This window comes from Indicator indicator, chromosome 30, assembly GCF_027791375.1.
Source record: "Indicator indicator isolate 239-I01 chromosome 30, UM_Iind_1.1, whole genome shotgun sequence".
NCBI classification, from domain to species: Eukaryota; Metazoa; Chordata; class Aves; order Piciformes; family Indicatoridae; genus Indicator; species Indicator indicator.
In genome coordinates, this window is record NC_072039.1 from 13,336,213 (window position 1) to 13,353,507 (window position 17,295).

The 17,295-nt window shown below is 53.9% G+C and overlaps 1 protein-coding gene across 1 annotated transcript in view; it reads right to left on the reverse strand.

The window, feature by feature from the left end:
• Positions 1-7,473, reverse strand: part of ATP2A3 (ATPase sarcoplasmic/endoplasmic reticulum Ca2+ transporting 3) — a 57,271-nt gene extending 49,798 nt beyond the window's left edge. The window contains exon 1 of the mRNA XM_054394505.1: positions 7,356-7,473. Within this exon, the coding sequence (XP_054250480.1) occupies positions 7,356-7,473 (118 nt within the window). The remainder of the gene's footprint in view (positions 1-7,355) is intronic.
• Between the last annotated feature and the right edge of the window lie 9,822 nt (positions 7,474-17,295).

Below are 17,295 nucleotides of genomic sequence, written 5' to 3' on the forward strand. Positions count from 1 at the left end.
TGCCTGAAGTTGTGTGTGCTCAGCCCTGCTTCAGGTCAGATTTTGCAAATGTGGACATCCATCAAGGGCATCCCATGAGGGTCCGCACCAGAAGCATTAGCTGGACTGTGGATGTGCCAGGAAAAACTCAGCTCCCAGGATCAGGGAGGGTCTCACAGCAGCCAGGAGCCTCCTATGTTCACACCAGCTCCTTTTGCAGCAGATCAAATGTGGAGGCTTCTCAAATATTAAAATTCTCCTTGGTAGGAAGAGTACAAAAATCAACACCCAGTGTGGGGTGATGCTTTTCACTCCAGGAAAATGGGTTCCAGGGAAGTTTTAGCAAGAAAACAACAACAAAACAAACCCAAGCCTACTAACATCTTTGCAACAAAAAATTACCAATAGGATTTTTCAGCTATTTAGCTTTGAGGGACATGGCCACAGAAATGTGACTCAATAGCTGAAAATTTGATCTGGTGATTGGAGGTGGCTTAAAACACACAGAAAGACCCAAACTGCTAAAAAGGCAATGAGTGAGTAGCTGTGGAGCTGGTAGGGACAACATCAGTGGGGTCAAACTTAGCTCCAGGAGGAAGGTCAAAAAAGGCACATGGAATACTCGGGGAAAGGAGGTACTTTGCTACTAACAACTGTTTGGAAGCTTCTTTCTGAAGGCTCTGGGGCCCCAACACAAGAGAGCCATGGACCTGATGGAGCAGGTCCAGAGGAGGCCACAAAGATGATCAGAGGGCTGAAGAACCTCCCCTATGAAGACAGACTGAGAGAGCTGGGGCTCTTCAGTCTGGAGAAGAGAAGGCTCCAGGGAGACCTTAGAGCTGCATTTCAGTATCTGAAGTGGACCTACAGGAAGGCTGGGGAGGGACTGTTCAGAAGGGTCTGTGGGGATAGGACGAGAGGCAATGGTTTGAAACTGGAGCAGGGCAGAGTTAGGCTGGAGATCAGGAGGAAGCTCTGCACAGTGAGGCTGGGGAGACACTGGAACAGGCTGCCCAGAGATGTGGCTGAGGCTCCATCCCAGCAGACATTCAAGATCAGACTGGATGTGGCCCTGAGTGACCTGTTCTACCTGGAGGTGTCCCTGCTGCCTGCAGGAGGGTGGACAAGATGACCTTTAAGGGTCCCTTCCAGCCCAGTGCAATCTGTGAAGCCGAGCATCCCAAGTCAGCATCCAAGCATCTATGAGGAAATGGCCTCAAGTTGCACCAGGGAGGTATAGGTTGGAGATTAGGAAAAATGTCTTTGCTGCAAGAGTGGTCAGGGATTGGAACAGGCTGCCCAAGGAGGTGGTGGAGCTCCCATCCCTGGAGGTGTTCAAAACCCATGCGACCATGGCACTTCAGGACATGGTTTAATGGCCACGGTGGTGTTGGGTTGATGATTAGACTTAGAGGTCTTTTTCAAGCTCAGTGGTTCTGTGATGCATTCAGCTCCTCCTAACTTGGCCTCTCCTAGCACTGGTTTACCACCCCCTTTAGAACCAGCTATGAGATACAGATATTAATGAAAGAACACTTAAGCCACGGGGGAGGCCAACCCCAGGGGCACACCACACAAAATCCCTTCCCCACCCTCACAGCTCCTGCCTCCTTTCCTGCTGGGAACGTTGCCTGCCTGCTTCCTGCAGCACTTTAAGAGCAGATCTCAGGTTTTCTGCACATTGCTCTTCACTGACTTTTTTTTTTTTTTAATAAGGTCTAAAGGTCCCGAGAGGGCAGCACAGGGGTGAAAATCCCAACTTCCCTCTTGACAGTCACAGAAATGGTGACTCTGAAAGCACTCCCAAGGTGTCAGTGCCTCAGCACTTCTCCTAAGGGAAGGATTTGGGAAGAGGAGGGGAGGAGCAGGCAAGCTGAGCCCGTAGCAGGTTTGTGAATCAGTGCTGAGAGCGCCTCGGGGGGAGGGGTGGGTGGGCGAAGCGCCGGGGAACAGCGCGGAGCCAGATGAGTCAGAGAACGCCGCTCTCCCCTCTCCTTCCAGCACCTCGGATCCTTCAGCACGACAGGGAAATTCTGTTCCTCTTTTATTATCGTCAGGAGAGAGCTGGAAAGGAGCCTTGGCTGGTTAGCAACCACCAGCAGCTGATCTGAGCACGATTATCACAATGGACCCTGCACAGGGCATGGGCAGGCACACACCTGTGGCCATGCACACCTCCAGCATCGGGGTGGGAATAAATAATGCATCACTGAGGTTTGCTGCTGCTCCTGGCAAAGCAAGGGCTGGGCTGTCTGCTCATGCTGGAGAGCAGAAAGCTCCTTGTGAGGGGAGACCTTCTCACTCTCTACAACCCCCTGTGAAAGGAACTTGGAGCCAGGTGGGGGTTGGTCTCTTCTGCCAAGGAACAAGAGACAGGACAAGAGGAAAAGGACTCAAGTCGCACCAGGGAAGGTTTAGGTTCGGTATTAGAAGAAACTGAAAGGGCTCTCAAACACTGGAACAGGCTGCCCAGGGAGGTGGTGGAGTCACCATCCCTGGAGGTATTCAACCATGTAGACACAGCACTTGGAAACATGGTAAAGTGGGCACGGCGGCGTTGGGTTGACAGTTGGACTTAATGATCTTAGAGGTTCTCTCCAACCTTAATGATTATAGGCTGGATTTGGGCTTGGGGACATCTCCTCTCACCAAGGTAAGCTCAGATACACACATAGAAAAATACACACGAGGGCTCTGAGATCACAAGAGCCCAGAATGGTGGGGGTTGGAATCTCTCCAGAGGAGACTCCACAACCTCTCTGGGCAAACTGCTCCAGGCCTCCAGCACCCTCACACCAAACAACTTTCTCCTCCTCTTCATATGGAACCTCCTGGGTCCAGTTTGTGCTCGTTGTCCTGTCCCTGGCCACCACTGAGCAGAGTCTGGCCCCAGCCTCTTGCCTCCCTCCCAGGGCCTTTAGCTCTTGCTCCCAGGCTGCTCTTCTCCTGGCTTAATAGCCCCAGGGCCCTCAGACTGCCCAGGGCGAGGAACCTGCACTTGCCCTTGGTGAACCATGAGGGTCTCTCTGCCCTGCTCTGCAGCCTGTGCAGGTCTGGCTGAATGGCAGCACAGCCTGAGGGGTGTCAGCCACTGCTCCAGGTTTGGACCATCAGCAAACTAGCTGAGGAACCTTATGCCCAGGTGACTGATGAAGATGTTGAACAAGATTGGCCACAGCATCGACCTCTGCAGAGCTGAGATGCTGAAGTCAAGCTGATGGCACTGTGAAGAGGTGCATCACGTAAGAGCAGCCAAGGCTTGGAGCTCACCCAGTGCACCCACTTCAGCTGGGCTGAAGAACACAGCAACCATCCTGTGAATACTACCAGCATTGCACCCTGCAGCAATCTGCGGGAGGTGCTGCAGAATATCAGGTCCCACACTGGGGTCAGCACTAGGAGCAGCAAGTGGAAAGAAGAGGATGGACGAGCTCCATAGGAGGGCTGATGGGCAGGGTCTTATCCTGCTTGGTGCTGTTTCCTGCTACAGACAGCAGGAAGGCTTCAGCCAGAAGAGATGAAACTCTAGATTAAGGCCCCAGTGCTGCCAGCAGCCCAGCACTTGACTCTGCTGACATTCACAGTCCATTTAGGTTGCCAATGAAGCAAAGAAAATGATGCCTATGCATTACCAGCAGCAATATCCTGCTCACCTGCACGTGGAAATCCACCCAGAAGAGAGAAATCACAGCGAGATTTAAAGTAGAAAATCCCTGGGCTGTCAGAGGGCAGCTCCTGCTGCCATCTCATTCCTCAGCAGACCTAAGTCTTTTCAGGGTGAGTTGTAGCCCTGGTTTGAAATGTATGGAGAAAGACGTTTGCAGCCGTGTCTCTCCCTGTTCAGCCTAGCATCAAACAAGAGCTGCAGATGTTTTGCTCTTGTATTAGTATTTATTTTTGGGTGCTGTGGGCTGAAAGCCACCTGTGGAGCTGGGGGGAGGTGTAAGGATGCACTTCATGGAGCATTCAAAGCCTTTCTCAGGTCAAGGAAAGATGACTCAGGTTTTCTGCACTTTCAGAAGGCTGATGGCCTTCTGGGGTGCATGAAGAAGAGTGTGGCCAGCAGGTCCAGAGAGGTTCTTCTCCTCCTCTCTGGCCTGCTCTGGTGAGGCCACATCTGGAACACTGAGTCCAGTTCTCGGCTCCCCAGTTCAAGAAGGACTTGCTGGAGAGGGTCCAGCAAAGGGCTACAGAGATGCTGAGGGGGCTGGACAGCTCTGATGGGGAGAGACTGAGAGAGTTGAGGCTTTTAGTCTGGAAAAGAGCAGCCTGAGGGGCATCTCATCAATGCTGATCAGTACTTCTAGGGTGGGTGCCAGGAGGATGGGGCCAGGCTTTGTTCAGTGGTGCCCAGGGACAAGACAAGGGGCAATGGGCACAAACCTGAGCATGAGAAGTTCCAGCTAAACATGAGGAGGAGCTTCTGTAATTTCGCTACCTTCTGTAACTTCACTACCTGAAGGGAGGCTGTAGCCAGGTGGGGGTTGGTCTCTTCTCCTAGGCAACCAGCAACAGAACAAGAGGACACAGTCTCAAGCTGTGCAAGGGGAAGTTTAGGCTTGATCTTAGAAAGAAGTTCTTCACAGAGAGAGAGACTGCCCTTTGGAATGGGCTGCCCAGGTGGGGTCGATGTCCCTGGAGGTGTTTAAGAAAAGCCTGGATGAGGCACTTAGTGCCATGGTCTGGTTGATTAGTTAGGGTTAGGTGATCGGTTGGACTTGGTGATCTTGGAGGCCTTTTCCAACCTGGGTGATTCTGTGTGATTCTGTGTGCTTTAAGGGTGTTGGAGCCCTGGAGCAGGCTGCCCAGAGAGGTGGTGGCATCTCCATCTCTGGAGACAATCAAAACCCACCTGGATGTGTTCCAGTGTGACCTTCTCCAGGTGACCCTGTTTTAGCAGAGGGGTTGGACTCAATTTCCAGAGGACCCTTCCAAGCCATACCATTCTGTGACTGTGTAAATCTGACTTTGGACATGCAGGAGCCTTGTAAGAATCGCCACAGTGAGACCCAAATGTTCCACAGCTTCTCCAGTTTCCTTGGCGAATGAAGTGGCCATGCTGTCAGCACCAGTGATGGATCTGAAACTGGAACAAGAGCTCTTCCTAAAGGAGAAATGTCTTCTCCCAGCCCACCAATCTATATCTCACTGCTTGGCTGCCAAGCCACAAACTGGAGATATGAAATAATCAGTATTGCTCCCCATTTCCTCTTGCAAATGCAAGCACTGTAACTGAAAATGTAATTTTAGGATCAAAAAAAATATATTTTTTTTAATATTAAACAGGCTGATGGCCACCACTTGTCACTGAACATCAGAACTTGCTGCAGCTTGGATTTTCTTGAATGCATCATCCCAGTGAGAAGGCAGCAGCACGCAGCTCACTGGAGGGTGTTGGGAGGCAGCTCCTCAGACAGATGATGTCTTTTTGGTGGTGATTCACAACCACACCAGCAGTTTGATTTTGGATTGAGAAGGAAATGAATGAATATGAGACAGGAGGGTGAGAAAATGAAACTCACTGAAGGTCTGCTCTGCACTTTGAGCCACACAAGATTTGAATCTTCATCTCTGAGCTCCAGCAAATCACCCAAGTGCCCTCCACTTCTGCTGCTGGAGTTTAACTTAAGCCTGAACTAAACCAGAGTTTAATACAGCCTGTCTTTAAGATGTGACCCCAGCTCACCCTCCCACACTGCTCCCCATTCCAATCTGGGCACCCAAGGGTACCCCAGCAGTGACGAGGAGGTTGGTTCCTGCTGCACAACACAACCTGCAAGTTCCCACCATGCTGGAAGGAAGAGGCTCTTTGCTTAACCTCGAGGTTTGCAACCAAAGGAACCACACACGGGTCCATTCGCCCTCATTTTAAGCTGTGCAAGCCTGTCCATATCTCATCCACACCACGAGGAAAACATCAATGCTGCACAAAACCTGCAAAAATTCAGAATTCTTTAAACTTTGACCATGTTTTCACTGATGGTTGCACTGCCCACGGTACTGCTCCCAACCTCTCTGCACATCACTGTGAGCTGCACCATGCAGGAGGTGCAGACCTCTGCTTTGAAGGCCACAGGACACCCCAAACTCAGAAGCTCTTGCAAATCAACAACCTGCAAGAAGCCCAGCACAGGGCTACATGAGAAGCAAAGCTGTAGAGAAGCGAGCACAGAGCAGCACACAGGGCTGCTGCTCATAGGGCTGTCTGGAGGACTCATGGCCCTCTGATCCCACCCAGCACTGCCTTCCCAGTGAGCAGAGATGCAGACAGCAGTCCACCAGCATCTGCTGGGGCTTTCCTTAGCCTCACCCATGAGGATCAAGAAAGAAAGCAGATGTAGCCAGCTCCAAAGTAGGAGTTTATTCACTTATCTTCTTGCACAACTTCAAGGAAGGACTCACTGCTCCAAAACCCTGGAGCAAACGCACCCTACAACCCTCCTGTTTCCTTACGGAGAGTTAACGACCAGCATCCAGCTGCAGCCTGACCAAGCACAGCCCCCATTTCCCCGGGGGTGTTCAGACACCCCAGAGTCCCTCTGGTGCACACCGAGTGCCTCGAAAACACAAATATAGAAATCCCCCTTATCACAGCCCAGAAGGTGGCCAGCTGCTGGCACAAGGAGATGGCCAGAGGGTTCCTCGGGCCAGGACAGCAAAGCCAGGACATGTACCATCAGCCTATCTCCTCCCAGCACCCCTTCCTCTTCCGCAGCAGCACCCACGGCCCAGCCATGGCTGCCGGGAGCTGGCAGCGGGGTCCCCCCTCATCACTACACCTCGATTTTGGGGCTTCCCCCTGTCACCCACAGGCAATGGGGGAACTTCCCCCTTCCTCTTTCCTGCCAACATATCCGTGTCCCTCCGGCTTTCCACCGCTCTGCCAGAGGGATTCATACCCAGCTAAATGCCAGTGCTGCCCGGCCACCAGTACCCCGGTAATTAGCCCTTAATGGCAATCAGCAGACAGTCCCCTCATCAACAGGTGTCCCCCACGGCTCCTGTGGGAAGGTGCTCCGGAGGCGGAGGGGGAAGACCCACGGCAGCACCCCGAACCTTCCCGGTCGGGAGAATCCCAATGCAGAGGGTCTCCTGATGGGAGCGGCCTGATCCCATTCCCAGGCTTGGGAGGGAAGATCCGACTCCCCGTCTCAGTCATGGTGGGGAGGGTCCCAGCAAGGAGAATGCCGCTCCCGGTCAGTATCCCGCTCCCGGTCCGCGTCCCGCTCCCGACGGGACGGTATTCCTGTCCCAACTCCCAGCAGGGAGACCCCGACGAAGGCTCCCAGCCGCCCCCGTCGGGATGCCGGTATCCCGTTAGAGCTGCCCCAGCCGGTCAGCGGTAGCACACCGCGTTCCCGTCCCGCCTCACTCACCATTGGGACCGTACTTCTCCCGGTTCCGCCGGACCTGCTCCGGGCTGAGCCCACAGCTCTCGCTCACACCGAACCGGCGGAGGACTTCGAGCACCGGGAGACTGTGGGCTGTCTCCATGCCCCGCTGCCTGCCCGGCTCGGCGCAGCTCGGGGGGATGCTCGGCGGGGGGCACACGGGGCGCCGCTCGCCCACTGCTGCGTCGCCACCTCTCCGCCCGCCGCCGGTTCCACCTCCTCCCGCCGGTCCCGCCCCCCCTTCCCGGGGGCCGCCACCGCCACCGCCCCCGCCCAGCGCCGCCCCCCTCGGGGCAGCCCCGGGGATTGCAACGGGGATCCCCAGCTCCCCGGGCTGCGGCCCCTCCGCAGCCCCTCCGAAATTGCCGCTGTGTGTCCGTGTCCCACTCTCCTCTTCGTCAGTTTTATTAATTATCTCCAAACTTCTCGGAAGTGATGCTGGGCACCGGGGAATCCTCCCGGGAACGGGAAACACCCCCCAGGGGTGCTGCCGGGAGATACGGGAAGGGGCTTCTACAGCTGCTGCCCCGTCAAGGTGTCCCCTTCAGCACCTCTTTTCCGGCTGGAAGCTGGGCATGTCCCAGAGCTCACCCTCCCACCTCAGTGCAAGCTGATCAGCTCACAAAGTCACACAGATCCCCAGCATGGTGGGGTTGGAAGGGACCTCTGGAGATCAGGGCACCCACAGCAGCTTGCCCAGGAGCACAATGCCCAGGGAGGGTTGGAAGCTCTCCACACAAGGAGGTCCACAACCTCTCTGGGCAGCCTGGCCCAGGCCTCCAGCACCATCACACCAAACAACTTTCTCCTCCTCTTCACATGGATCCTCCTGGGTTCCAGTCTGTGCCCATTGCCCCTTGTCCTGTCCCTGGGCACCACTGAGCAGAGTCTGGCCCCAGCCTCTTGCCCCCCACAGCTCCTTTAACTCTTGCTGAGCATTGCTCAGATGCCCTCTGGGGCTGCTCTTCTGCAGGCTCTCAGCCCCAGGGCTCTCAGCCTTTGCTCCTCACAGAGCTGCTCCAGGCCCCTCAGCAGCTTTGCAGCCTCCCCTGGACTCTCTCCAGCACTTCTCTGTCTCTGCTGAACTGGGGAGCCCAGACCTGGACCCAGTGCTCCAGCTGTGGCCCCCCTAGGGCAGAGTAGAGGGGGAGGAGAACCTCCCTCATCCTGCTGGACACTCTTCATCGTGCACCCCAGAACCATGTTGACCTTCTTGGCCACGAGTACACATTGATGGCTCATGAGGAACCTGTTATCCAACAGCACTCCCAGGTGCTTCTCTGTGGAGCTGCTTTGCAGCAGGTCCCCCCTCACCCGTACTGGTGCATGTACCCACGGCCATGTCGCCCTGTGGGATCAGAGGCAGTATCTGATGGCAGCAGGAGGCATTGCAGTCATTGCCTGGCACTTGTCAACCCCAGCACTGGTGCTGTCCCCATCAACACCGCACCCGGAGAGCAGCAGCTGTGCCGCGTTGTCGTTATCTGCTGAAGCATGAAATGTAAAATGTCACCACAGGGAGAGGCAGGAAGGAACCAAGACACCTCACACATGGTCAAACCTGAGCAGCACTCTCTGGGTGTGTGTCCTGCACGTCCCATCACTCTTCACACTGCTCCATGCTCCTCATCCCCACAGCACAAGGCAGAGCAGCCATAGCTGAGTGAATAGGCTCATTCTGGAGCTGGCCTCAGCCCCTCTCACCACCCTGTTGAACCAGTTCCATGTCCCCTTCCTGCTTAGCTCAGGAGGGGCCAGCACCCCAGTTGCACAACACAAGGGCTTTACATCACCTTCTGCAACTCTTGCTCACAACAGGCTACAAAAACACCTGTTTCGAGCAGCAAAGTGACCAGGGTTAGGACCAAACCCACTGTTTCTTGACACCACACACAGCAGAGAGCACAGCAGCAACGTGAGTTGCCCTGAATTGGAAAAGCAGAGTTGCCCCCCAAAACCCATGGTACCCCCCACCCATCTGCAGGACCTTTCCAAGGACACCCAGCCAGGCTCTGTGCTCCAGCAGGGTTTGTGTGACCCGGCTCAAACCCGCTCCCTGCGTGAACACCAACTGCTGACTTTTCAGGTACTTCCAGTTCTCCCACTATACCCAGCGCTGGAAGAAGCTGTTAACTGGTGGCACTCTGCAGCTATGAGGAGCAGGAAGGGGCCAAGAGGTGAGATAGCTGGGGGGGACAAACCCAGCTTCTGCAGGAACGCACCCAAAGCAGAGCCACGGTGGCGAGCGTGAGGAAGTGGCAGGGGAGGAGCTCAACCTGGTTTCTCTCTGTGTGGATTCATCTCTAGGAAATACTTTGCAGCTCCCACTAGAGCAGAGGTCCTGAAGGAAATATAGATTCATCTTTAGAGTTCTTTAAGATTTTTTTTTTTTTTGGTTGCCAGCAGCCAACAGCATGGGAGGTGGACTCTTGCTGAGCTGCAGCCCAAGGGACACCCCCAAGCAGTGTCACAGGCCCTGCAGCAGGAAGCACAGCCCCCATCCCTGTGGTTTGGCCCTGCTTCAAGCTCTGTTACTGTATTCATCTGCCTCTCATGGCTGTTTTGGGGTGAAAAGTGGCGTTTCTTCTGCTGAGCCTCTGCGTAATACTGCTGCCCTCAAGCAGGATCTGCTCCAGGGCTCTATGGCTCACAGGGCTGAGAGGTTCCACCAGGTGCCTGGGGAGATCTGATGGAATCGCAGATCATAGAATGGTTTGGGTAGGAAGGGACCTTAAAGGTCATCTAGTTTCAGCCCCCTGCTATAGGCATGACACATCCCACCAGCCCAGGTTGCTCAAGGTCTCATCCAACCTGGCTTTGAACAGTGACGGGCTTGGAGCCTCCACAGCTTCTCTGGGCAACCTGTTCCAATGTCTCACCACCCTCATGGAGAAGAATTTCTTCCTAACGTCTCATTCCAATCTCTTATTCCAGTCTGAAGCCATCACCCCTAGTCCTGTCACTCCCTCTCCAGTTCTTCTGTAGCCCCTTTCAAGTGCCTGAAGGCTGCTCTAAGGTCCACATTAGCTGGGGGTCAGACCTGACCCTCTGGGTTCCTGGGTGAGAACCCTCTAACAGTCAGCTACCCAATTCTTGTTACCCTGCTCCAGGGACACCCCTAGAGCAAGAGGGTTTTTTGTGTCCTCCTGGGTGTGATTTAGGGGAGCCTTCACCTGCACATAAGAAGCACAAGACACTAACAAGCTGCGTGACTGTGTTTGTACAACTAGGAGACTATTCTTTCTTTTCCCAACACCTTCTGACCCCTTTATCATATTCTACAACTGCAGCAGTTCAGATCAGAGGTCCCTCCAGCCCAGCAGTGACTCCTCAGCAGTGGCCTACCCTAACAATGAGCCTCTACCATTGGGCAAGGTGTGGGCAGGCACCTACCAGCACCCTCCCTGCACTGAGCATTTCACTCCAGTGATCTGTCCTCCAAACCCTCCTCTCAGCCACACTCAGGGGCATAGCACCTCCTGCCCAGACTGTGCCCTCAAGCAGGGCATCCCACAGGTTTTCTCAGTACTACGTGAAGATCCACTCCTGTTCTTCCTGCTCCTCCCAATTTCATCAGGTGATGCCAGTCCTCGTACTGGAAGAGAGCTCCAAGATGACGTTCCAGCTCCAAAGGTTAAAGTTTGACAAAGCTGGGAGTGACTGAGGAGAGAGTTATAAAGGCAACATCTGGCAGCCCTAGTGACAAACAGCACCATCCACCCTGCCTCTAATTAAGCTATCCCTGAAAAGTATTAGTGACTTGGAGCCATAAATTCCTTATTCCCAACAAGGAAGAGTGAGGGAAAATAGTCTGGAGTGGAAACACCTTCAATAATGACAGCAGCTCTGTGGAAAAGGTCTTGGGGGTGCTGGTGGATGAGAAGCAGGACTGGCAGCCCAGAAGGCCAATTGCAGCCTGGCCAATGGCCACTGCACCTAAAGCAGTGTGGCCAGAGATGGAGAGAGGGGATCCTACCCCTTTGCTATGCTTTGGGGAGACCTCACCTGCAGTACTGTGTCCAGATATGGAACTCTCAGCACAAGAAGGATGTAGAGCTGCTGGAGAGGGCCCACAGGAGGCCACAAAGATGATCAGAGGACTGGAGAACCTCCCCTATGGGAATAGGTTGAGAGAGTTGGGGCTGTTCAGTCTGGAGAAGAGAAGGCTCCAAGGAGACCTTAGAGCAGCCTCCCAGTACCTGAAGGGGCTTCAGGAAGGCTGGGCAGGGACTGTTCCCAAGAGCTTGTGGGGAGAGGGCAAGGGGCAATGGTTTGAAACTGGAGCAGGGCAGAATTAGTTTGGACATAAGGAAGAAGTTCTGCACAATGAAAGTGGTGGAACACTGGGACAGGCTGCCCAGAGAGGAGGTTGTTGCCCTATCCCTGGAGACATTCAAGGTTAAACTTGATGGGGTCCTGAGCATCCGGATCTAGTGGAAGGTGTCCCTGCTGACTGCAGGGGAATTGGACAAGGTGATGACTTTGGAGGGTCCCTTCTAACCTGATGCATTCTGTGATTCCAGGATTCTATTGCAAGTGAAAAGCCTGTAGCCACAAGAGTGAGCTGGGCTGGGGGGGAGCAGGGCACTGTCCCTGGCAGCCCCCTTGGTCTGGGGGAATCCCTTCTGCAGCACCTCAGCCCTGGAACGAAAGGCAAACCTTGTTTATCTTGGCTGCCCTTGCAGTAATAATTTTTGGAGGCAGACAAGCTTAAGAGGGCCATAAAAAGAAGCAAGGAGTGGGTTTAACACCTCCCCAGCTTCTGAGAAGGCTTTCTAGCTGTGGCTGCATTGCTGGGCGAGCACCCTACGAACCATGGATGTCGACAGCTGGCTATGATTTTGATCTTGTTTCTACCAAAGGAAAGTGGGAATAATCCTTCTGAGAGCTGTGAATTTGCAGTGCTGTGCTCCCAGGCCAGGGGTGAGGCGAGCAGGACGCCCGGAGTCGCTCCCAGAGCCCTCGGAGCCAGCAGGGAGGCTGCCAGCAGCCTCAGCCGACGCCACACTGCTGGCCCCAAGGGTTTTACAACCCGTAGAAGATTAATCTTTTGTCTCCACGTTGTTCCTCAGATATGAGGAAAAAATTATGTTTGCTGGAAAGGCTGAGAGAGCAGCGGGTGTGCTGGTAACCAGCCCCGAGGCTGCAGCTCCAGCTCCAGTGTGAAACAGCGATGGATAATCCAGGCTACCCCAGCCTGAGCACAGGCTGGCTGCGGGCTGGGGACTGTCAGCAGCAATTTTAGCACCAGACTTGGTAGAATTAGATAATAGTTGGATTCAATAATTTTAAAGGTCTTTTCCAACCCAAACAATTCTATGGTTCCACGAGTCTGTGAATTATGGCCTGAAGGATGGGAGAAAATGGACAGGGCTTTTGATTCCTTGTTTCTGCAGCAGCATGGTCTAGGGTCCACATTTACACTTCTTAGGTCAAGGTCATCTTAATTCAGAAGGGGGTTAAGAGTGGGTGGTTGATCACAGAACCATAGAATGCTTTGGGCTGGAAGGGACCTTTAAAGGCCACCTAGTCCAACCTCCCTGCAGTCAGCAGAGACACTGAGCAGGTCACTCAGAGCCCCAGTCAACCTGACTTTGAATGCTTCCAAGGATGAAGCATCTCCCACCTCCCTGGGCAACCTGTTCCAGTGTTCCAGCACTCTCATTGTGAAAAGCTGATTTCCTGTATCTAGTCTAAGTCTCCCTCTTTTAGTTTAAATCATCACCCCTTGTCCTATCCCTACAGGGCCCATTAGAAAGACTGCCCTCATCTCCATGCCAGAGCCAGCTCTTGGCACTGCATTTCACACCACACTGGGACACTCATTTAACCCCACTGCACATACCTGTAGCTACAAGCTCATATCCCCCCTTGCTCTCCATGCATTGCTCCCAGAAGAGGAGCTTGAACCTAAAAGAAGACCAAATTCAGGCTTAACCACCCCAAACAGAGAGGTTAATGCCACACAAGAAGGTGCAAATCTCTTCTGTCCACAGCTCTCACCTTCAAGAAGCAGCCCAGGGTTATGTGCATATGCCCCAAGTGCTGCTGCAGCACTTTCCCCAGGCTCTGGGGCCATCACATTCAGTGGCATTAATTAACTCAAAGGGACAGTGTCACTGCTGTTTGCCATCCGACTCCAAGGCTTTCTCCCTGTGCTTCTTCTGCAGCATCTCTCCATCCCTAGGAGAGCACCAGGAGCAGCTTTTTTTTTTTTTCCACATCAGCTTAGATATTTGCTTTTCCTACAGAGAAAAAAAAAGAATACTCCTTGCAATAACAGTCTGAGGCCCTTCTAAATGTTACACATCCAGTGACCTTTCAGAGCCAGCCTTAGGGCTTTATTTTTAATCCCCCAACCAGGATGCCCAGCAGCTTTGGGCCAGTCCTGCTCCCTGAGGGCTGGCTCCAAAGAGTACTGGAACATCAGCACTCAACACCATGCCTGGGGCTGAAGATCCAGAACTTAGCGATAGTGTGGCCAGCAGGACCAGGGAAGGGATTGTGCCCCTGGACACCTTGCATCCTGGGTTTGGGTTTGAGTCTCTCACTCCAAGAAGGACACTGAGGGCTGGAGCAGGTCCAGAGAAGGGCAGCGAAGCTGGGGATGGGTCTGGAGAACAGGGCTGGGGAGGAGCAGCTGAGGGAGTTGGGAGTGTTCAGCCTGGAGAAGAGGAGGCTGAGGGAGACCTCATTGCTCTCTACAGCTCCTGAGAGGAGGCTGGAGCCAGGTGGGGGTTCGTATCTAGTCCCTAGTTTCAGGTGATGGAAGGAGAGGAAATGGCCTGGAATTGTGCCAGGGGAGGGTTAGGTTGGAAATTTCTTTGCTGCAAGAGGGATTGGAACAGGCTGCCCAGGGAGGTGGTGGAGTCCCCATCCCTGAAGGTGTTCCAGAAATGTGCAGCCATGGCAGTTTGGGCTGATGGTTCAGTGCCCATGGTGGTGTTTGGTTTATGGTTGGATTGGATGACCTTAGAGGCCTCTCTTTCCACCCTGGCTGGAAATACGTGCCTTGCCTTCTGTGTCCTCTGCCACCCTATGTACCTTTAAGGTGAGCTTACCTTTGGTATTTGATTTTTGGAGCGTAAGCACAGCAAGGACGTGCCAGACCTGCCACTGGGATGCAAGGGATGATGCAGCTTTGCATCATGGGGCTGCAACTGTCCAGGCCCCACTTGGGGCCATGGAAGATGCTGGAAACACGTAGCCAGTACGGGATTTCAAGGCAGGCAGGGGTTAAGTCTATGGAAAATGAGGAGGAATGGTCTATATAGACAAGGCTTTTCTGTTGGGAGGCAGTGGGCACAGACTGGAAGCCAGGAGGATCCACCTGAAGAGGAGGAGAAAATTCTTTGGTGTGAGGGTGCTGGAGGCCTGGAGCAGGCTGCCCAGAGAAGTTGTGGAGTCTCCCTGTGTGGAGGGATTACAGCCCCCCCTGGGCATTGTGCTCCTGGGCAAGCTGCTGTGGGTGCCCTGCTTGAGCAGGGGGTTGGGCTGGATGATCCCCAGAGGTCCTTTCCAATCCTCCCCATGCTGGGATTCTGGGATGTACAGGGCAGTCACCCTATTTCCCAGCTCTGCTCCCACTGGAATGCTTACAAGGAGCAGAACTCCTGGTGTTGGGCAGCTTGAAGAGTGGCAGCATGGAGGCTGCCTTTCCTCACGGCTCAGCCGATGCCCAAGCTGCAGCTGTGCGACTGCCCCGGCACTGACAGCTGACAGTGAGATTTGAGCAAGGATCCCACGGTGTTCCCAGCTCCCTGGCATCTTCCCCACAGCCAGCAGCAGCACTCTCAGAGTTTCTGCTGATGAATCCAGACCTAGACCAAGATTTTTTCTTTTTTTTTTAATTTGAAACTGAATCCCAATCCCTTCTCAAGGTAGGAAAATCCATTAATACCCCCTGAAGAGGCAACACTGGGACACTCACTCTGACACTCTGATGGCTTTTTCCCTGATGCAAAATACCTCCTGGAAAAAGCCTGCCTTTGGGATGTGTCATTCCTGGGCTGTTTTGGGTTTGTGGGTGTTTTTTTTTTTTTTTTTTTTTTTTTTTTTTGTTTTTTTTTTTTTTGCTTGAGTTCAGGCAAGAGCAGAAGCAAATCATGCAGCAAAGGAGCCCTGCACATCCCTGGGGCTGGGCTGGTGTGTGAGGTGCTTAGCCCTGGCCACAGGCACAATTTCACTCCAGGTTTCCCTCCAGCACCAGCTAGGAAGGGAAAACCATCTGTTTGTCAGCAGGCAGCACAAAAGGTCCCAGCTCTCCATGGAGATGGAGGGTAGGGGCTGGCACGCTGGGAGCTGAACCAGCATCCACGGCGTTTGCTGCTCCCTGCTGTGTGTCTGCAGTGCCCTTTCTCTCTTCCAACAAGCAAGCTCTGCACACTGTCACAGCACCAAACCCCAGCCTCCTCCTCACATGGGTCTCCCTAGAGAGCAAGCAAACACATCATGGGGGTCTCAAAGACAAATGTGCCCACAGGAGGAGGTGCCTCCAGCCAGAGGGCTGCTAACAGTGCTGCACACAGGGATGCCCCTGACCCTCCCAGCACCATAGAGGGGTGGGTGCCAAGGGGGCCAGGGCCCATCCCTGCATCAAGCAGCCTTCTCAGAAGCAAAGGGACCATCAGCACCCAACTTCCTCTGTCAGATGCTTTGCTGGAGCTGTTTTCTTCCCAGAATCACAGAACTCATTGGGTTGAAAGGGACCCTTGAAGGTCAGCTTGTCCAAACTCCCTGCAGTCAGCAGGGACATCTCCAACTAGATCAGGCTGCTCAGGGCTCTGTCAAGTCTAACTTTGAATGTCTCAGAGAAGGGGTCTCAACCACCTCTCTGGGCAACCTGTCCCAGTGTTCCACCATCCTCATTGTGAAGAACTTCTTCCTAATGTCCAACCCAAACCTCCCCTCTCCCAGCTCAAAGCCATTGTCCCTCATCCTGTCACTTCAAGCTCTTGTCAAAAGTCCCTCCCCACCTCTCCTGGAGCCCCTTCAGGTACTGGGAGGCTGCTCTAAGGATTCCCTGGAGTCTTCTGTTCACCAGGCTGAAGAGCCCCAACTCTCCCAGCCTGTCCTTTTAGGAGAGATGCTCCAGCCTCTGATCATCTTTTTTTCATTGAGCAGTTTATTTTTTAAGGCTGATTCCCATGTCTGGAGGGTGGGAAATGGGGAGATTGAGGGGTTTGTGACTGCACTGAGCCCTTTACACAGTTTCCTAGGAGACTGGAAATGGGCTGAGCCATGCTGGAGGCAGGACTGGAGCTGCCTCCTACCCTGCACCATCTCTCCCTGCATGCTGACCCCCCTGCAAACTGCCAAGGCCACACTGCAGAACTGTGGGACAGCTCTGGTCTACAGATGGCAGGAGGCATCCATGGCCTCCCTGGGCAACCTGTTCCAGTCTCTCCCTACCCTCACTGCAAAGAATTTCTTCCTTATCTCCAGTCTCCCAGCTCAAAGCCATTGTCCCTCATCCTGGCACTCCCAGCCCTTGTCAAAAGTCCCTCCCCAGCTCTCCTGGAGCTCCTTCAGGTACTGGGAGGCTGCTCCAAGGTCTCCCTGCAGCCTTCTCTTCTGCAGGCTGAAATTCTCTCTCTCATTATGTCCCCACAGTAGAGATTCTCCAGCCCCTTGAGTATCTCTGTGGCGTCCTCTGGACCTGCTCCAAGAGTCCTTCTTGTCCATGTTCCATATCCATGCTCATCCTGGAGCTGAGCAATGAGCATCCATCCTTCCTCTAGGCTCTTCCCTGCCTCCCATCCACAAGTGTGCCAAAATGGGAGACTAGGTGGCATATTTTCAGAGGCAAGGTTTGGGGAAGTGACCTTCACAAGGCTGGGAGCCCCAGCCCCAGCTCTGCTCTCTGTGTGGTGCAGCAGGGTGGCTGAGGGATGTCTCCTTCCTCCTTCACTTTCCTGAGTGCTGG